Source organism: Oncorhynchus mykiss, chromosome 2, assembly GCF_013265735.2.
Source record: "Oncorhynchus mykiss isolate Arlee chromosome 2, USDA_OmykA_1.1, whole genome shotgun sequence".
Taxonomy (NCBI): domain Eukaryota; kingdom Metazoa; phylum Chordata; class Actinopteri; order Salmoniformes; family Salmonidae; genus Oncorhynchus; species Oncorhynchus mykiss.
The window spans coordinates 90,577,509-90,599,294 of NC_048566.1; the positions used below are offsets into that span (position 1 = coordinate 90,577,509).

Consider the following 21,786-nt stretch of genomic DNA (forward strand, 5'->3'; position numbering starts at 1 on the left):
ATTGAGAACCATACTTAGGTAGCTCTTGCCCACATGGGATTTGTGGGTAGGTATTTTCTGTTTTTGGTGCACCTTGCAGAACTGTTTGTTGTTTTTGTTCCAGTATTTATCTTTATTAAAATGTGTTATGAATACGTACCACACTTCTCTTTGGTCCTCTTCTCCTTCTCCCAACGACAATCGATACATCTTGGTTCAAATGCATTCTAACAGGATTTTGTGTGCAGTGCTACTTGACAAATGTATTGCTGTCTTTTAGACAAATGTATTGTGGGTGTGCCTGTCTAAGTTAATGATTTACTTCTAGATATGGAAAAACCAACATGTACAGTATCTTTAATGTGTCATTCTTGTTATCAGCTCGATTGCATAAAATAGACTACAGTTACCCTTTCTAGAACGGGCACAGAGGGAGGGCAGAGAGATCTGGTAGTGCATACTGTTTCGGTCTCAAATGAGAGGGCCTATATCAACCAAACACAGCCTAAAGGTAATTGAACAGTTTGTCAAATGATGTCTTAATAATTCAACTGCCTTCCCAGCAAACAATGAATGTTCCTACCTCTTACAGCGTTCCTACAGTAGACACCAAATAGAACCTTTCAATTCAATCTGACATGAGGAAAAATAATTTGACAAGTGATATTTTGAAAGCAAGCAGCCACTGTATCTATTTTATTTTTGGTACTTTACCCCTTTTTCGTGATTTCCAATTGGTTGTTACAGTCTTGTCCCATCACTGCAACTGCCCTATGGACTCGGGAGAGGCGAAGGTCGCGGCTCCTTAACACACTGCTCGCTTAACCTAGAAGCCAGCCGCACCAATGTGTCGGAGGAAACACCGCACAGCTGGCAACCAAAGACAGCTTACATGCGCCCAGCCTACCACAAGGAGTCGCTAGAGCGCGATGGGACAATGAAATCCTGGCCAGCCAAATTCTCCCCTAACCCGGACGATGCTGGGCCAATTGTGCGCCACCTCATGGGTCTCCCGGTCAAGGCCGGCTGTGACACAGGCTGCAGCCTAACTATCATAAAACAGTTCCATTTCACTATGTTGCGCTTTCTGTTTTAATTTAACTCTGCTAATTATAGTGTTGCTGAATCTGACACTAACGAGGCAGTACTGTAGCACAACTTCCTGAATACAGGCTGACACAAATGCATTGGCCTACATCTGGTGCTTTGCCAAATGTGGCCCTTTTGCCGCACTTCATAACATGTTATTGGAATTTTCTTATGATTGCTTTCTGAAGTATTTATATAGGCTTTAGAAAGGGTTTATAATGGCTTCATTAAGCCTTAAAAGTTATTGTTTGTGTTTCAGATTTATTCATAAATACATGTATTTTTCTAGATAACTCAAACTAAAGCAAATGATGGCAAAGGTACAGAAACGACCCATCTGGTATTTCCCAGGATCTCCTGGCTGGCATGGGAAGCAAAGCAGCAGGCATCATACGCAAGTCCCCTTAAGCAAGGTCATGTGACCAGGACCATGGCATAAAAGGTGGTGGCCAAGGTGTGTGTCTCTACTCTATTGGCAATGATGAAGGGGCTGCTGGTCTTGACTGTGCTGTTTGTGGCCATTTTCGGCAAGGAAACATTTGAGGGGTGAGTGGATACACCAATGGTTGGTACTCATTTTGGGGAATATGTCCAATTCTATTTGGTGTCATGTTTGATATATCACCAGTAGTTGCTATATAAAGATTGTTATAAACTGGGTGGTTCGAGCCCTGAATTCTGATTGGCTGAAAGCCGTAGTGTATCAGACGGTATACCATGGGGTATGACAACATTTATTTTTACTGGTCTAATTACGTTGGTAACCAGTTTATAATAGCAATAAGGCACCTTGGGGGTTTGTGGTATATAGCCAATATATCACGGCTAAGGGTTGTGTCCAGGCACTCCGCGATATGTCGTGCATAAGAACAGCCTTTAGCCGTGGTATATTGGCCATATACCACACCCCCTCGGGTCTTTTGCTTAACTGAACCATAGGAAGGGTAGTATAAACATATGTCCTGCTTGCCTCTGTGATTCTGTAGACATGAGTTGCTTTTTCAATCTGTGTGACAGTCAGGCTTTATTACTTTTCAGTAAATTCAAATGAATCATTAAAGATGGCTACTCAATTTTAACTGTTGAGAGGAAACAAAGCTTATGGTCAAGGTTGACTCCAACTGTAAGTCATTATGTTGCTAAGCAGACGTTTCACCACAGTCTATGCTACTCGACTTCTCCCTTTCTCAACTCCAACCTCCCTCTCGGACGATTACTCAAGCATAGTTCAAATCTGAATGGTTCTCCTGTCTTTGCAGTGACAAGGTCCTTCGAATCACTGCGAAGGATGAGGTCCAGCTCGCTCTGCTGAAGGACCTGGCTGAGATGGAACATCTCCAGGTGTGGCATGACAATGACACTGATCATCATCATCATCATCATCATCATATCCACCACTGAAGCCACATATATCTAACCCCACCACCTCATTCAATACACTATAGCCTACTGCATTGGCATTTCCATTTCAATACGAAGTTTGACAAACATTGCAATGACCACAATATGAATTCATATTAATTCACTAGTCCAAGGCCTGGGAGGGATAAATAATATGTTTGTCATGGTCATGGGCAAAGAAACTCAAAGGGGGAGATAATGTCATGTGATAATCATTTTGATCCGATTGTGCAAACAGATCCTCAAGGAAGATGGATCCTTTTAAATATGCTATTGGACCAAAAACAGATTTGGCTAATTAATCTGGTCCAACAATTGATGATCCACACTTCTGTGAAAATATATACAATAATCTATTGAGCTCACAAGTAACAAATCCATCTATTATTATGGTGGGAGATTATAATACGGTTACAAATACCTCAAAGGATCGTAAAAGAAATGACATTACAAACTATCACCCTCATGCAATTAAGGAGATCACGAAGATCATGGATACATTAGAGCTAGTGAATATATGGAGGCTAAAAAACCCTGCCCTAGTGAGATATACAGTACATGGAGGAGGCTTAATCAAACTAGCCATCTTGACTACTTCCTTGTGTCATTCTTGCTGGCATCAAAATGTACAAAAGACCGAATGGGAACGGACCACCATCTAATTGGCCTCCACATAACTCTTACAGAATTTCCATGATGATGGGGGTGGGGATATTGGAAATTTAATCAAAACCTACTGGATGACAATTTGTTCTTAACCAACACAAAATAATTCATAATTAGATTTTTTTTCTGCACAACATAGGTACTGGAGATCCCCTTATTGTATGGGACACTTTCAAATGTACGTTTAGAGGCCGTTCAATACAATACTCAAACATTCAAACAAAAACAGTTTTGATTAAAAAAGATTAGACTAATAAAGAAAATAGAGGAAGTAACAGTGGAGGTAGATAGCAATAACAATTGTACAATAGCGGCACAAAATAAGTTAGAGGAAAAACAAAAATAATTAGAACTAGATTAAAATGAGAACTTATTCAAGAACGATGAAATGTAATTTATTGTAAAAATAAAGCTAACTGGACGGAACATTTTGAAAAATGCACTAAATCTTTCATCTTCAACATAGAAATGCTACCAAAAAGAATTTACAGAAACTCTGACGGAGTCAGATGATGGAGTCATCCATGATTCACCAAATTATATTTTGAAAGAGGAAGCTAAATATTTTAAGCATATGTTTTCTTTTCAGTCTCCTCCATCTCCACTGAATGATGCTAACTGTATGGATTGTCCCCCTAATAATAATAATGTAAAATTAACAAATGTACAGAAAGACCCGTGTGAAGTTAAATAAAGGTGAAATTAAAAAAATATTAAAAGTCCAACTTACAGAGGATAAACATCTTGAAGCAATTAAATATTTTCATTCTGGAAAAATCCCAGGGTTTGGTGGTATACCAGTAGAAGTATATCAGACCGTAGAGGTTAAAGTTATGTACTGTATAGCAACCACAGTTGTAAAATAGTAAATAATGACTACTTCTCAGAAAGATTTGAGCTGTCAAGAGGAGTAAAACAAGGCTGTCCATTGTCTCCATATCTATTTGTTATGGCTATTGAAATGCTAGCTATTAAAATCAGATCCAACAAGAACATCAAGGGGTTAGAAAAAAACAAAAGTGTCAATGTATGCCAAAAACTCAAGTTTCTTCATAAGTCCGCAATCTGGATCCCTGTATGTTCTCATTGAAGATCACTTTTCTAGCCTCTCTGGACTAAAACCCAATCATGATATGTGTACCATATTAAGTATTGGATCTTCAAATGACACAATTTTTACACTACTGTGCCCTGTAGTTTACTAATAAAATGGGATGATGGTGAAGTAGACATGCTTGGTATTCCTATCTCTAAAGATGTAAACAAACTTACCACAACCAATTTCAATAGAAAGTTAGCAAAAATAGACAAGATGATGCATCCATGGAAAGGTAAATACCTGTATATTTATGGATAAATCACATTGATTAACTCTTTGGTCCTATCACAGTTTACTTACTTACTTATGGTGCTGCCTACTCCAGACGATTCGTTTTTTAAATCATATGAGTAAAGAATATTTCACTTTATTTGGAATGCTAAGCCAAACATAATTAAACATGCCTTTTTATATAATGAATATGAAAGGATGAAATATTACAGCATTAGACCTCTCACTAAAAGCTTCACACATTCATAAATTATACTTAAACCCAAACTGGTTCTCCAGTAGATTACTAAGAAAGGCTCATCCTTTGTTCAAAAATGGGCTTTTTGCAACTTCTCATTTCAGATTAATTGAAAATAAAACTTTGTTCAAATTATCACCCTTTCTTAAACAAGCCATACAAAGCTGGTTACAATTGTAAATTTATCCCCCAGAAAAAAACAGAACAAATATTACAACAAATATTATGGTTAAACTCAAATATTCTGATTGATAAAAAATATTATGAAGTTATGTCACATATTCAGCTATCAAAAATATATGGGAATGTTTGTTCAAACCAACTGATTGCAGTATTACCATAAAAATGGAAGAGGCAAGTGGAAGAGGGAGAATGTAGGGAACTGGTTTGTCTGCCACATATGAAAGACAAAAATTGTCTGAAAAAGATTGGCATAAATAGACAAATATACCAGTTACATTTGAGGACAAAAATGTTGACAGCTGCGCCATACAGGTTGCAAAATCCCCTGCTGATTTTGTACATTTGCCAACTGACAAAGAAATGATCAGTCTATAATTTTAATGGTAGGTTTATTTGAACAGTGAGAGACAGAATAATAACAAAATGATCCAGAAAAACGCATGTCAAAAATGTTTTAAATTGATTTGTATTCTAATGAGGGAAATAAGTTTTTGACCCCCTCTCAATCAGAAAGATTTCTGGCTCCCAGGTGTCTTTTATACAGGTAACGAGCTGAGATTAGGAGCACACTCTTAAAGGGAGTGCTCCTAATCTCAGTTTGTTACCTGTATAAAAGACACCTGTCCACAGAATCAATCAATCAATCAGATTCCAAACTCTCCACCATGGCCAAGACCAAAGAGCTCTCCAAGGATGTCAGGAACAAGATTGTAGACCTACACAAGGCTGGAATGGGCTACAGGACCATCGTCAAGCAGCTTGGTGAGAAGGTGACAACAGTTGGTGCGATTATTCGCAAATGGAAGAAACACAAAATAACTGTCACTCTCCCTCGGCCTGGGGCTCCATGCAAGAGCTCACCCCGTGGAGTTGCAATGATCATGAGAACGGTGAGGAATCAGCCCAAAACTACACGGGAGGATCTTGTCAATGATCTCAAGGCAGCTGGGAACATAGTCACCAAGAAAACAATTGGTAACACACTACGCCGTGAAAACTGAAATCCTGCAGCGCCCGCAAGGTCCCCCTGCTCAAGAAAGGACAAATACATGCCCGTCTGAAGTTTGCCAATGAGCATCTGAATGATTCAAAGGACAACTGGGTGAAAGTGTTGTGGTCAGCTGAGACAAAAATGGAGCTTTTTGGCATCAACTCAACTCGCCGTGTTTGGAGGAGGAGGAATGCTGTCTATGACCCCAAGAACACCATCCCCACCATCAAACATGGAGGTGGAAACATTATGCTTTGGAGGTGTTTTTCTGCTAAGGGGACAGGACAACTTCACTGCATCAAAGGGACGATGGACGGGGCCATGTACCGTCAAATCTTGGGTGAGAACCTCCTTCCCTCAGCCAGGGCATTGAAAATGGGTCGTGGATGGGTATTCCAGCATGACAATGACCCAAAACACACGGACAAGGCAACAAAGGAGTGGCTCAAGAAGAAGCACATTAATGGTGGTAGTAGCAAATATTCAAACGAGAGCTTTGAAGGCCAAAGTGGAGAAGGGTTCCATGTGAACAGCAGTTGAACATGGGTCAGTCGGTCCTAAGAGATGGGCGAACACCATTCGGAAGGGAGGGGGCGATGGCCTCCGTTGCCCCCGGCCGATCGAAAGGGAGCCGGTTTCAGATCCCCAAATCCGGAGTGTCGGAGATGGGCGCCACGAGGCGTCCAGTGCGGTAACGCGACCGATCCCGCAGAAGCTTTGTGAAGGGTAGTGTAATCTTAATCCCAGCACAGTAGAGGTTTGAGCGGCAAAGAAGGTCCAGGCAATAGGGCCATTAAGAGATAATGATTATAGCGGGCAAGAAATCTATAAATAAAGGGTCTCGAAGACAGGACCCCTACACCTAATAATGGTGATGAGTATAAAAAAAAGTTTAAGGTCCAAGCAATGGGGCCGTGCCATCAATAGAATGGTGATTATAGCGGGCAAGAAGGTCCTGGCCTAGCCAGTCTCCAGACCTTAATCCCATAGAAAATCTGTGGAGGGAGCTGAAGTTTTCGAGTTGCCCAACGTCAGCCTTGAGACCTTAATGACTTGGAGAAGATCTGCAAAGGGGAGTGGGACAAAATCCCTCCTGAGATGTGTGCATACCTGGTGGCCAACTACAAGAAAATGCTGACCTCTGTGATTGCCAACAAGGGTTTTGCAAATTTTTTTTTGCCATGCGTTTTTCTGGATTTTTTGTTGTTGTTATTCTGTCTCTCACTGTTCAAATAAACCTACCATTAAAATTATAGACTGATAATTTCTTTGTTAGTGGGCAAACGTACAAAATCAGCAGGGGATCAAATACTTTTTTCCCTCACTGTGTGTGTGTGTGGGGGGGGGGGGGGCATACAACAATCTCAGCTCTGCATACTTAGCTGTGAAGATACCAATATTCTGATATTGCCCCTATGAACAGTGGGGGAAAAAAGTATTTAGTCAGCCACCAATTGTGCAAGTTATCCCACTTAAAAAAGATGAGAGAGGCCTGTAATTTTCATCATAGGTACACTTCAACTATGACAGACAAATTAGAGAGAAAATAATCCAGAAAATCACATTGTAGGATTTTTAATGAATTTATTTGCAAATTATGGTGGAAAATAAGTCTTTGGTCAATAACAAAAGTTTATCTCAATACTATATACCCTTTGTTGGCAATGACAGAGGTCAAACGTTTTCTGTAAGTCTTCACAAGGTTTTCACACACTGTTGCTGGTATTTTGGACCATTTCTCCATGCAGATCTCCTCTAGAGCAGTGATGTTTTGGGGCTGTTGCTGGGCAACACAGATTTTCAACTTCCTCCAAAGATTTTCTATGGGGTTGAGATCTGGAGACTGGCTAGGCCACTCCAGGACCTTGAAATGCTTACGAAGCCACTCCTTCGTTGCCCGGGCGGTGTGTTTGGGATCATTGTCATGCTGAAAGACCCAGCCACGTTTCATCTTCAATGCCCTTGCTGATGGAAGGAGGTTTTCACTCAAAATCTCACGATACATGGCCCCATTCATTCTTTCCTTTACACGGATCAGTCGTCCTGGTCCCTTTGGAGAAAAACAGCCCCAAAGCATGATGTTTCCACCCCCATGCTTCACAGTAGGTATGGTGTTCTTTGGATGCAACTCAGCATTCTTTGTCCTCCAAACACGACGAGTTGAGTTTTTACCAAAATATATATATTTGACCATATGACATTCTCCCAATCTTCTTCTGGATCATCCAAATGCTCTCTAGCAAACTTCAGACGGGCCTGGACATGTACTGGCTTAAGCAGGGGGACACGTCTGGCACTGCAGGATTTGAGTCCCTGGCGGCGTAGTGTGTTACTGATGGTAGGCTTTGTTACTTTGGTCCCAACTCTCTGCAGGTCATTCGCTAGGTCCCCCCGTGTGGTTCTGGGATTTTTGCTCAACGTTCTTGTGATCATTTTGACCCCACGGGGTGAGATCTTGCGTGGAGCCCCAGATCGAGGTAGATTATCAGTGGCCTTGTATGTCTTCCATTTCCTAATAATTGCTCCCACAGTTGATTTCTTCAAACCAAGCTGCTTACCTATTGCAGATTCAGTCTTCCCAGCCTGGTGCAGGTCTACAATTTTGTTTCTGTTGTCCTTTGACAGCTCTTTGGTCTTGGCCATAGTGGAGTTTGGAGTGTGACTGTTTGAGGTTGAGGACAGGTGTCTTTTATACTGATAAGTTCAAACAGGTGCCATTAATACAGGTAACGAGTGGAGGACAGAGGAGCCTCTTAAAGAAGAAGTTACAGGTCTGTGAGAGCCAGAAATCTTGCTTGTTTGTAGGTGACCAAATACTTATTTTCCACCATAATTTGCAAATAAATTCATAAAAAAATCCTACAATGTGATTTTCTGGATTTTTTCTCTCTCATTTTGTCTGTCATAGTTGAAGTGTACCTATGATGAAAATGACAGGCCTCTCTCATATTTTTAAGTGGGAGAACTTGCACAACACTTTGTCTTCCTCAGGAGACTGAAAAGATTTGCCATGGGTCCACAAAAAGTTCTATAGCTACACCATCGAGAGCATCCTGACTGGTTGTATCCCCGCCTGGTATGGCAACTGCTCAGCATCTGACTGCAAGGCGCTACAGAGGGTGTGTGTATGGCCCAGTACATCACTGGGGTCAAGCTTCCTGCCGTCCAGGACCTGTATACCAGGCGGTGTCAGAGGAAGGCCCAAAAAATTGTCAAAGACTCCAGTCACCCAAGTCATAGAATGTTCTCTCTGCTATCGCATGGCAAGCGATACCGGAGGGCCAAGTCTTGGTCCAAAAGGCTTCTTAACAGCTTCTACCCTCAAGCCATAAGACTGCTGAACAATTAATCAAATGGTCACCTGTACTTTTTACAGGTTGAAAATGTATGTAAAACATCACACCATATTTGAAAAATGTATGACACATGGAAACCAAACAAGGGTGGTCCACGATCTGTGACCGGTGGGATGGGCTGACAGTAGCTGAGGGGTGGGATTAAAGAGCTCATGATCGGTGATGGTATAATTGAAAACACTACATATAATGTATACCATAGTAAAATCTAATGCATGTATGTCAGTGGAGGCTCCTCAGAGGAGGAAGGGGAGGACCATCCTCCTAAGTGAATTTCATTTTTAGAAAATTGTGAAAGTTATCCTTTTTAGATAAAACTATACTAAATATATTCAGATGTCACCAAATAATTGATTCAAACACATTGTTTTGCAATGAAGGTCTACGGTATCCTCAAAAGCACTCTATAGGGTAACACCATAGTGCAGCCAGAGGACACCTAGTTTCCTTCCTCCTCTGGATACATTGACTTCAATAGAAAACATTATGGTTCTCACCCCATTCCATAGACTTAAACAGTAATTATGACAACTTCTCAGAGTTCTTGCAGCATGAACTGACATGTTGTCCACCCAATCAAAGGATCGGAGAATGAATCTAGTACTGAAAGTATAAGCTACAGCTAGCTAGCACTGCAGTACATAAAAAGTTGTTGAGTAGTTGATTCAAAGAGAGAGAAAGACAGTAGTTGAACAGTTTTAAACAAATGTATTTCTTCAAAAATTAAGAAAAACCAAGAAAGGAACAGAGAGAGAGCAAGCTATATTTCTTATTCTTTTCACTTTCACTTACTTAGCTATCGAATGCAGCTAGCTATTTGAGCCTACTCAAACACCTTGCTCAAACATTGAGGGATGCTATGTTACCTCACTGGCTATGGCTATCCAACACTGGAACTCTTCCAAGTCAAGGTAAGCTTTTGTTTTTATTAATTTATTGCCACCGGGGCCCACCGGTGTAATTGCTAAACTGCTTGTACACTTTACTGTATGATTGTAGCCAGTTTACAAAAGCGTTAGTTCTAGTACCTATGTTGACTTGACGTTAGCTAATATGGTGACAACGATATAGGCTGTGTGTAGCAGTTAACGGTTATGATATGAAGGTTAGGCTTGGAAAGGTTTTTTCGTCTGGTCACAGTCAGCTGATGTGTTGTGCACGAAAGGAAAAGGTGAGAGGAGTACATTTATGCGCACATAGATGCGTGAAGGAATTATCCAACGATCAAAAGGATCATGCTGTTTGTGTGTGGTTGTTATGAAAGTGAATTGTGCTTGCGTGTGATCAGGGGTGTATTCTTTCTGCCGATTCTGTTGAAAAAAAAATCTTAAACGGAAGCAAATGGAACGAAACGGGGATAAACATATCTGAATTCGTCCAACAGAAATTATTGTTTGCAACAGTTGGACTAATGATAACACCCTAGATCAGCTAGATGCAGGCAAGATTGTGCAAGGTGGTTGTAACGATGTGCGAATGAGTGTTTTAATTAATAAATAAACAAACCAATAAATACGAAACACAAACAACGCACAGAGTCAATAACACATAAAGAAAGGGGAGTGACAGATATAGGGAAGATAATCAAGGAGGTCCAAGTGAGTGTCATGAGGTGCAGCTGCGCGAGATGATGGTGACAGGTATAATCAGCAGCCTGATGACCAAGCGGCCGGAGAGGGAGTATACGTGACAGTGGTATTGAATATGTCAATGTCTGTCACCTTGATTACTCTAATTTCTCTCAACCTGTGCACATACGTTATAAACTTTCATTCATAGGCTAGGTTGAAGCAAAGTCATTATGGGTATAGGGAAAATTTGTGTATGATTTAGTAGCTAGCCTAAACCTATCGATGTTACATTGAGCTGGGTGAATGGAATATGAATGACAGTCATCCAATAGACTGTAATAGAAAAAAGGCCAGGCTCATAAAAAAAAATATCGTCCTCCCTCATCTTAAACTGCATCGACTGCCACTGTTATGTGTCTATGTATGTACAGTACATTTATGTGTATATACAGTGCCTTGCGAAAGTATTCGGCCCCCTTGAACTTTGCGACCTTTTTGCCACATTTCAGGCTTCAAACATAAAGATATAAAACTGTATTTTTTTGTGAAGAATCAACAACAAGTGGGACACAATCATGAAGTGGAACGACATTTATTGGATATTTCAAACTTTTTTAACAAATCAAAAACTGAAAAATTGGGCGTGCAAAATTATTCAGCCCCCTTAAGTTAATACTTTGTAGCGCCACCTTTTGCTGCGATTACAGCTGTAAGTCGCTTGGGGTATGTCTCTATCAGTTTTGCACATCGAGAGACTGACATTTTTTCCCATTCCTCCTTGCAAAACAGCTCGAGCTCAGTGAGGTTGGATGGAGAGCATTTGTGAACAGCAGTTTTCAGTTCTTTCCACAGATTCTCGATTGGATTCAGGTCTGGACTTTAACTTGGCCATTCTAACACCTGGATATGTTTATTTTTGAACCATTCAATTGTAGATTTTGCTTTATGTTTTGGATCATTGTCTTGTTGGAAGACAAATCTCTGTCCCAGTCTCAGGTCTTTTGCAGACTCCATCAGGTTTTCTTCCAGAATGGTCCTGTATTTGGCTCCATCCATCTTCCCATCAATTTTAACCATCTTCCCTGTCCCTGCTGAAGAAAAGCAGGCCCAAACCATGATGCTGCCACCACCATGTTTGACAGTGGGGATGGTGTGTTCAGCTGTGTTGCTTTTACGCCAAACATAACGTTTTGCATTGTTGCCAAAAAGTTCAATTTTGGTTTCATCTGACCAGAGCACCTTCTTCCACATGTTTGGTGTGTCTCCCAGGTGGCTTGTGGCAAACTTTAAATTACACTTTTTATGGATATCTTTAAGAAATGGCTTTGTTCTTGCCACTCTTCCATAAAGGCCAGATTTGTGCAATATACGACTGATTGTTGTCCTATGGACAGAGTCTCCCACCTCAGCTGTAGATCTCTGCAGTTCATCCAGAGTGATCATGGGCCTCTTGGCTGCATCTCTGATCAGTCTTCTCCTTGTATGAGCTGAAAGTTTAGAGGGACGGCCAGGTCTTGGTAGATTTGCAGTGGTCTGATACTCCTTCCATTTCAATATTATCGCTTGCACAGTGCTCCTTGGGATGTTTAAAGCTTGGGAAATCTTTTTGTATCCAAATCCGGCTTTAAACTTCTTCACAACAGTATCTCGGACCTGCCTGGTGTGTTCTTTGTTCTTCATGATGCTCTCTGCGCTTTTAACGGACCTCTGAGACTATCACAGTGCATTTGCATTTATACGGAGACTTGATTACACACAGGTGGATTGTATTTATCATCATTAGTCATTTAGGTCAACATTGGATCATTCAGAGATCCTCACTGAACTTCTGGAGAGAGTTTGCTGCACTGAAAGTAAAGGGGCTGAATAATTTTGCACGCCCAATTTTTCAGTTTTTGATTTGTTAAAAAAGTTTGAAATATCCAATAAATGTCGTTCCACTTCATGATTGTGTCCCACTTGTTGTTGATTCTTCACAAAAAAATACAGTTTTATATCTTTATGTTTGAAGCCTGAAATGTGGCAAAAGGTTGCAAAGTTCAAGGGGGCCGAATACTTTCGCAAGGCACTGTATGTATGTATGTAAAATATATCTTTGTCAGGTGAATGCTGTATATGAAAGTACCATTTATGTAGTATGTGAAATGTAATATATATAATGTGTGTGTATATGTAACAAGAAAGCTTTAAAAACAAAAAAAGCTACGGATGGGTTAAAAATAAAAAATTTAAAAAAGTAAAAATAACAATAAATATTAACTTGACCATGCATTTCCTTTTCAATAGCTGTTCAAAGTGCTTGCTATGTTGGCTTAACATGTCAACTTGTCTTCTGTCCTCATCCTTCCTGCTCTCTCTCCTACCCTGCTCTCTCTCCTCCCTCCTCTCTCCAAGCTGGATGTGTGGATGGAGCCCATTGACCTCTCCACTCCTATGGACATCAGAGTTCCCTTCACCAGCCTGCAGACCGTCAAGGCCTTCCTGGAGACTGAAGACATCCCGTACTCCGTCATGATCAAGGACCTACAGGTAGGATCATACAGACACACACAATATAATTATGGGGTGGTAGGAGTCCAGGAGGAAGTGACTGAGCTCAGGGAGATTACTTCAGTCTTTACTATGTCTTGAAATAGTATATCCATGTCATGACTTACAGTAAATAAATAAGATGGTTAAATAAGATTATGTGCAACAGCTCAATTTTATCTGTGCTCACAATGATCAAAAGAGATTTGGATAAGTCATATGGGATAACTACATATTGTTTCATAATAGTGTTATAAATCATTGTAAAGTGTTATAAAGCCTTGTAGTGACCTTTTGACCCCCGTTATGACAGGTTATGTTGGACGAGGAGCAGGACCAGATGCTGAGTGCACGTGCCGCTGCCCCCAGAACCACCGATGACTACGACTACTCCAACTACCACGACATTGCTGATGTACAGTTGAAGTCTGAAGTTTACATACACCTTAGCCAAATACATTTAAACTCAGTTTTTCACAATTCCTGACATTTAATCCTAGTAAAAATGCCTTGTTTTAGGCCAGTTAGGATCACCACTTTATTTTAACTTGTTATGGCTGCAATCCCGGTAATTGATATGGATTCCCGGATTGATATGACAACTACCAGTGAAAATAGAGGGCGCCAAATTCAAACTACAGAAATCTCATAATTACAATTCCTAAAACATATTTAGTGTATGTAAACTTCTGACCCACTGGAATTGTGATACAGTGAATTATAAGTGAAATAATCTGTCTGTAAACAATTGTTGGAAAAATGACTTGTGTCATGCACAAAGTAGATGTCTTAACCGACTTGCCAAAACTATAGTTTGTTAACAAGAATTTTGTGGAGTGGTTGAAAAACTAGTTTTAACGACTCCAACCCAAGTTTGTAAACTTCCGACTTCAACTGTAAGTACCAACCCATCACACAAGTATCATGGAGAATTGGCCCATTTCACATGATCACTCTGAACTCATACTGAGTGAGACATCATTAATACTGTCATCGTAAGACCTACCTAAGAATTCTGTAAGCAATGCAAGACACTGTTTTCTGTTGTTGAAACCTACAGTATTTTGGGGAACACCTTATTTGAAGTGTCCTGACATAAGGAGTTCATAAAACATTCAAAAGCAGAACATAAGGATTCATGAAAAGCTTATGTCAACAACCGCAAATTGACAGTAACAACCTCTCTCTGTCTCTGTCTCTTTCTCTATCTATCTCATCAGATCTATAGTTTCCAGGACATGCTTGTGGCTGAGAACCCCAATCTGGTCAGCAAGATCGTGATTGGCCAGAGTTACCAGGGACGCACCCTGAATGTGCTCAAGGTAAGTTCCTGACGAGAGTGGCATGTTTTATCTGCTATGGCCTTGTAAAGAGTACTAGTAAAATGACAAGTGAAAAGTCAGTGAAGGTAGATTTTTCCTAATCCCGGACGAGGCCCTATTTTTTGGTACATGTTACATGGTTGTATGTTAAATGTGTATCAAGTTTACAGTATTTGAGGATTGTAGTAGGTGTTCTTTACACCCCCTTCGTCTCTCTTTTCTAGTTCAGTACTGGTGGAACCAACAGACCTGGTATCTGGCTTGACACAGGAATCCATTCCAGGGAATGGATCACTCAAGCTAGCGGCACCTGGTTCGCCAAGAAGGTTCATCGGTGTTTTCTCCACCACAGTCTTTAAACCTTTCCCCTCTCTTCATCTACACATGTATCACTTTAACCTTCTGTTTCCATATCCAGATTGTGACCGACTACGGACGTGACGCCGCTCTCACTGCCATCCTGGACAAGATGGACATCTTCCTGGAGATTGTGACTAACCCCGATGGCTACTACTACACTCACAATAGTGTGAGTCTCTCATCACAATAGAAAATGCCCTTACATTTCTAGGTTGATCACAAATGTTGATTACAATGTCATCTCTCCATTTCAATTGACCTCTTCTTTTTTCAGTGATTATTTTACAAGGTCAAAGGGCACATATCAGACTAGGGAGTTGAACACAACAGCCACTGTCATCCTCTTTGATTACTAACTACATATTACATATGTATGCGTGATCTGAATCTCTATTACCAAATATCATCTATCTAATATTGCTTTCAAAGTGTTTCAGTGTTGTGTCCTGCTTTGTCATTTGACTTCGTTCTGACATCATCACCTGCTGCTCACAGCTATGCACTAGACAAAACCAAACAAACCATGAGTCACGATGACTGTTAATTTTCCACAGAACCGTATGTGGCGTAAGACCAGGAAGCCCAACCCTGGCTCTTCCTGTGTTGGAACTGACCCCAACAGGAACTGGGATGCTGGTTTTGGAGGTATACTTTTCCTTGTCACTTGAATGTTGCAAACACTTTATATTCAAATACAATAGATTCAGAGGTGACAAATTGAATAAGATACCAAATCTAAAGTTTTTGTCAATTAAAATGGTATCTCCTTGCCCTTGGTGAGATAGTATTTTACTGTTAATGTTTAGTTGGGCACTAATCTTTCTTTACCATTTGTCTCCTCTCTGGTCTTTAGTAGAGCCCGGCTCCAGTGGCAGTCCCTGTTCTGAGACTTACCGCGGACCCGAAGCTCACTCTGAGTCTGAGGTCAAGTCCATTGTGGACTTTGTAAAGTCTCACGGCAACCTGAAGGCCTTCGTGTCCATCCATTCCTACTCCCAGATGCTCCTCTACCCCTACGGTTACACCAGTACCCCCTGCAAGGACCAGAGCGAACTGGTGAGTCTAGCAACCATCAACTAGTTGTCTTTGACATGTCTAGTAACAACTTGTGGCATTTGTTCCACTAGGGAGTGCCCTGCCAGCATTCTCCACCATATGTGGCCTCACCGGGGGAAGGGTGACGCGAGCATGGTACTTTTACATGACTAGTATTATCTTGTCACAGCACGACCTGGCCATGAAGGCAATCACTGACCTGGCTTCCATGTACGGAACCTCCTACAGATACGGCAGCACCATCAACACCATCTGTAAGTGTCAAACACCAGCTAAAAATGTTCACTGCTTTAATGGCTCCCATCCCATTCCATTCCAATGTAGTCCAGCTCATTCTGCCAACATGAGTACACCCCATCTGTATAACCTAACCAAGGTTTTTACAATATTCTTATCCTATGGTTTGTATGCTGGTACATACTCTGTGAATTAAAAACAGAAACTATGGTCTATTCCCTTCTTTCTTGTCATTTCCAGACCAGGCTAGTGGTATCACTGTTGACTGGACCTACAACCAGGGCATCAAGTACTCCTATACCTTCGAGCTGAGAGACACTGGTCGCTATGGTTTCATCCTACCAGCCAATCAGATCCTCCCTACTGCCAAGGAGACTTGGCTGGCTCTGATGGCCATCATGGAGCACACCAAGGACAACACCAACTAGAGGAGTGACCATGACAACCTAATGGACACTGTGAATCCACTAAGGTTGTTTACAGGCCACAAACAGAGGAATAAATGTCAACTGTTATACCTGATTTTGTCTTCTATTTCATTTTACTTGAGGTGATGTTGAAATGAAGCAAAGAGAAAGGTTGTTATGGTTGAAGGTCTTAACATGGTCATTATAATGTATTACAACAAAAAGAACACGAGTCCATAGAGAGTAAAGTGAGGATAACTATTTTTGTATTCTTCATATTCCCAACTCAAATGATGACATGAACTGCTACTGGACAACTTAATGATTCCGCCAATGAAAAATGTAAAGTTCATATGTTGTATCATTTTGGGTTGCATAAGTTGTTTATGTGTATCTCTCACATAGGGTGCCCATGCTAGAAAACTGGTTATGGTTTTACCAATGAAAATAAGCACCCTTTTGGGCGTGGGAAATGTGGACATTTCTAGGGAGTGGTGTGCCATATAAACAGTTGTGGTGTCTCTCTGTCTCCAAGGCTTGCGGCCTACCAAAGGTTTAAAGACGTTCAGCTGGATTGCCCAGGTCATGTGGTTTAGAAAGTTAATGGGTGTGATTAACCGATCGGAAACACATTTCACCTGGTTGAATGTACATGTACGGTGGTTTGTATTAGTTAGTTAGTTAGGTAGTTAGTTAGTTAGCTTGTTAGATAAACTACAAATAATCGGTGACAGATTTGTCTTTAAAGGAGACACAAGCAGACCAATTCTGATATTTTGCCCAATTATTGGCAAAAGAACTGGTCTCATTGGTGAAAAGACCAATTACGAGTGGGAAAATATCTGAATTGGGCTGTCTGTGTAAACACAGTCTTTGTTGACTTATTCCTCATCTCCTTTCTTCTTCATGTGAGTATACAGTATATGCTCAAATAGACTCTCTGACTCAGTTCTCAAAAAAGGTTGCGGCGACCCTTGGGGGCATAGCTTTTACAGTGTAGGGATACAAACACAGGCGAACTAAGTAAATGGAATGGGAGGATAAGAACTAGACAATCTGGTCCATTTTCATCAAACTTCTGAGAATCTGCTCCACAAATACATACCATCAGTGTTACATCAGAGTCGTTGTGGAAAACGACAAAACACCTGAAGATAACATCAACTTACAAACCAAGGTAAAAAAGTGCTGGGCAGGGTGTGTGGCTCTACTGTATTAGGTACGATGAAGGTGCTGCTCGTCTTGGTTGCACTGTCTGTGGCCGTTATCGGCAAGGAGACCTTTGAGGGGTGAGTGATCATCAAACAGTACTGAAAAGAAAGCACTTTGTGACAACTGCTGATGTAAAAAAGGGCTTTACAAATACATTTGATTGATTGACTGATTGATTGACTGATTAAGTGATTTCAACTTGTTGTGAACAGCAGTGGTAGCTGAGCAAAGGGTAATGACATATGATTTGTTGACTGTCATAAATGGATTAAAACACCCTTTTTTTAATAAGATTCCCCGTCTCTTAATTCTAATTATTAGGGATGATAACATCGTTGTTGTAATATCTTTAAAGGCACCAGGTGCTTCGTATCACTGGGAAGGATGAGTTCCAGCACTCTCTCCTGAAGGACATGGCTGAGATGGAACATCTCCAGGTTGGGAATGATAACAGTGATCATCCTATGAGATAATGTGAATCACGTACTTCTGATAAATACAATCAAGTATCAAATATCAAGTAATCAAATATCAAGTATCAAATAAAAACAATCAAGTGTAGAATGATCAGAACAGAACCCCTCAAACTGTACAACCAGTCCATTTTCTATTTTCATCTGCATGTTCCTTTCCTCCTACCTCTCTCCTCTCTCCTCCCTTACCTCTCCTCTCTCCTCCTCCCTTCTCTCTCCTCTCTCCTCCATCCTCTTTCCTCCCTTCTCTCTCCTTTCTCCTCCATCCTCTCTCCTTCCTTCTCTCCTGCATCCTCTCTCCTTCCTCTCTCTCCTCTCTCCTTCACTCCACTCCCCTCTCTTCTGTCCCAGCTGGATGTGTGGATGGAGCCCATTGACCTCTCCACTCCTGTGGACATCAGAGTTCCCTTCACCAGCCTGCAGACCGTCAAGGCCTTCCTGGAGACTGAAGACATCCCGTACTCCGTCATGATCAAGGACCTACAGGTGAAGTAGGACACCTTTCTCATCTGGGGAGGAAAGAGAGCTCATCTGCCTCTCTAAAGTCATTGTTATTCTTAAGGTAATAAGTGGACAGACTGTGGTGCCACCAAAGTTATCCCCCTGAAATCTAATCATCGTTGAATGAACCAAGGAGAGTGATCAGCAGTATGAAACCTTTTGCCCCTTGTCTCTCAGGTTATGTTGGACGAGGAGAAGGAGCAGAGGCTGAGTGCTGCACGTGCCACTGAGCCCAGAACCACAGATGACTACAACTACACCAACTACCACAACGGGGATGAGGTTAGTACCCAATCACACAGCCAAGACCACCTGTTCTTGCTTATCAGCTATTATAACGTCTGGCATAACACTGTTATAACAATAATATCAGCCCTGTTTTAAAACTTCAGTCCTCAGAGCTATTTGGTTCAAATTAAAGATGATTTCTCTCTCTCTCCAGATCTACAGTTTTCAGGACATGCTGGTGGCTGAGAACCCCAAACTGGTCAGCAAGATCGTGATTGGTCAGAGCTATGAGGGCCGCCCTCTGAATGTGCTCAAAGTAAGTCATCGTTTTTCAATACTTTTTTGGTGTTTGAACATTATCATGGATTTTCTTTGCACCTGATAAAGTTAATGCTCCCCTTCTCTCTCATATAGTTTAGCACTGGTGGCACCAACCGTCGTGGCATCTGGATTAACACTGGAATCCACTCCAGAGAATGGATCACTCAGGCTAGTGGCACCTGGTTCGCCAAGAAGGTGATCAACTTCTAGTCTCATTCTTTCCAGTCAGAGCCCCTGGGTTGGATTCCCCCACATGCTCATGAGTCACAAAGCAAACTCCTGTTTTCTGCTAAGAATAGCAATTATAGTGTAATGAAGGCTATAGGGCCCTTGGAAAAAATGTGTTATGAAGGCTAGGGGGTCATTACAGTATATTTGCTATGCTTAAAAGCAAACTGGAGTTTGGCTTGTGACTCATGTAGAGGAATCCAACCCTAGGGCTCATGAAGGGAGTTAAGTCTCTTTATACCCATCACAGGAAATTCCGGTTCTGAATACCCACTGGGACATTCCTACTCCCACAGGTTGCTGAATTGGCCCCCTTGAGCCCAGGTATTCTCTGTTCAGTATGATAATGTGCATAGATATTTCTGTTTCAATGACCACCAGATTGTGACTGACTACGGACATGACGCCCCACTCACTGCCATTCTGGACAACATGGATATCTTCCTGGAGATTGTGACCAACCCAGATGGCTACAACTACAGCCACAAAACTGTGAGTTCATTGTGTCAGAGTGAATGCGCATGGATACTTACCAAACCATTGAATATGTTGACCTTTTCTGTTCCACAGAACCGTATGTGGCGTAAGACCAGGAAGCCAAACCCTGGCTCTTCTTGTGATGGAACTGACCTCAACAGGAACTGGGATGCTGGTTTTGGAAGTAAGCTATGTCTTCTATCGGCTTCTTGAATGATGCTCGACACATTGTTTAAAATTGCATAAATTGTCCACGATACAGGTTGCCTTACGACAGCCTTTCCCCAAACCCGGTCCTGGGGAGCCCAAGGGGTGTACATTTAGTTTTTTGACCTAGCAAAACACAACTGATTCAAATGATCAACTCGTCATCAAGCTTTGATTATCTGAAACAGCTGTGTAGTGTAAGGGCCAAAAAACTAAATGTGCACTCCTTGGGATCCCCAGGATTCTGCCTTATTTAATTGTCAGGCTTAAATACATTGTTTTTTTTGTTGTTGAGAAAATGATCTACTCCCCTATGGTGACTTACAGTTTAAAGGAAGTGTGTCAATGTTGTGATTGGACTGTCCCTGGCCTGATGTTGGTTGTATTCCACTCTTTTTCCCTAGCCGCTGGCTCTAGCGGTAACCCCTGCGATCAGACTTACCGCGGGCCCAAGGCTCACTCAGAGTCTGAGGTCAAGTCCATCATGGACTTTGTCAAGTCTCATGGCAACCTGAAGGCCTTCATCGACATCCACAGCTACTCCCAGAGGCTCATGTACCCCTACGGCTACACTGCAACCACTTGCAACGACCAGAGAGAACTGGTGAGTCTGGCAGAGACAGGCTTCCTGCCTTCCCTTGGCCCTTAGCCATGTCTCAGTCATCTGTATGTGAGCTAATAATGCACTTTTATATAATCAAACAGGGTACAACTGGTTTTGCTTAAGGCCTTTGACAGGTCAATTTAAATGTACACAAAAAGGAAACGTTTTGCCATCGAAAATAAATTGTCAAAAGCTGTACAGGTCTCTTGATGTTATTTTCCATTTCACCCACAGCACGACCTGGCTAGGAAGGCCATCACTGGCCTGGCTAGCCTGTACGGAACCTCCTTCAGATACGGCAGCGTCATGACCACCATATGTAAGTGACGGGCCACTCACTTTCACTAAGTCACTGAAAATACATGAAAGGCATCTTACATCTTAGGCTCAATGCAGCCACAACGTATACAAATCATGTGCTTATCTTCCACTAGACCGAGCCAGTGGCATCAGTATTGACTGGTCCTACAACCAGGGCATCAAGTACTCCTACACCTTTGAGCTGAGAGACACCGGTCGCTATGGTTTCATCCTGCCAGCCAATCAGATCATCCCTACTGCCAAGGAGGCTTGGCTGGCTCTGATGGCCATCATGGAGCACACCAAGGACAACACCAACTAGAGGGGTCACCATGACAACTACAGTATACATTCCAGATTAACCAATTGTATATCTCTCTTTGATACGGTCATGTGAATGCCTGTGTAAAACAAAGTTATGTTTGTCTGTACTGTTGTAGATATACAGTATCTAGCTCAAGCTGATGATACCATCCAGTCCACAAGAGTGCACTAGAAACCACGTCAGTAAAATGCTCAA

At 41.5% G+C, this 21,786-nt stretch overlaps 2 protein-coding genes across 4 annotated transcripts; both read left to right on the forward strand.

The window, feature by feature from the left end:
- The first annotated feature begins 411 nt into the window (after positions 1-411).
- cpa5 (carboxypeptidase A5) lies at positions 412-16,830 on the forward strand. Of its 3 annotated transcripts, none has more exons than XM_021576668.2 (11): positions 1,393-1,614; positions 2,328-2,409; positions 13,199-13,333; positions 13,647-13,748; positions 14,554-14,655; positions 14,880-14,981; positions 15,074-15,184; positions 15,570-15,660; positions 15,872-16,071; positions 16,241-16,325; positions 16,549-16,830. In XM_021576668.2, exons 1-11 carry the CDS (start codon positions 1,547-1,549, stop codon positions 16,734-16,736), a joined length of 1,266 nt encoding a protein of 421 aa, XP_021432343.1. In that variant the 5' UTR covers positions 1,393-1,546; the 3' UTR covers positions 16,737-16,830. The 3 variants fall into 3 exon arrangements, with proteins under 3 accessions (XP_036814763.1, XP_021432343.1, XP_021432334.1); XM_021576659.2 differs by having other exon boundaries at positions 1,394-1,614; positions 15,869-16,071; XM_036958868.1 differs by lacking the exons at positions 1,393-1,614; positions 2,328-2,409 and adding an exon at positions 412-490 and having other exon boundaries at positions 15,869-16,071.
- Positions 16,831-16,941: 111 nt separating this feature from the next.
- Positions 16,942-21,786, forward strand: LOC110499537 (carboxypeptidase A1). Its single transcript, XM_021576675.2, has 11 exons — positions 16,942-18,004; positions 18,283-18,364; positions 18,752-18,886; positions 19,079-19,183; positions 19,344-19,445; positions 19,544-19,645; positions 20,060-20,170; positions 20,249-20,339; positions 20,767-20,966; positions 21,201-21,285; positions 21,401-21,786. Exons 1-11 carry the CDS (start codon positions 17,940-17,942, stop codon positions 21,586-21,588), a joined length of 1,266 nt encoding a protein of 421 aa, XP_021432350.1. The 5' UTR covers positions 16,942-17,939; the 3' UTR covers positions 21,589-21,786.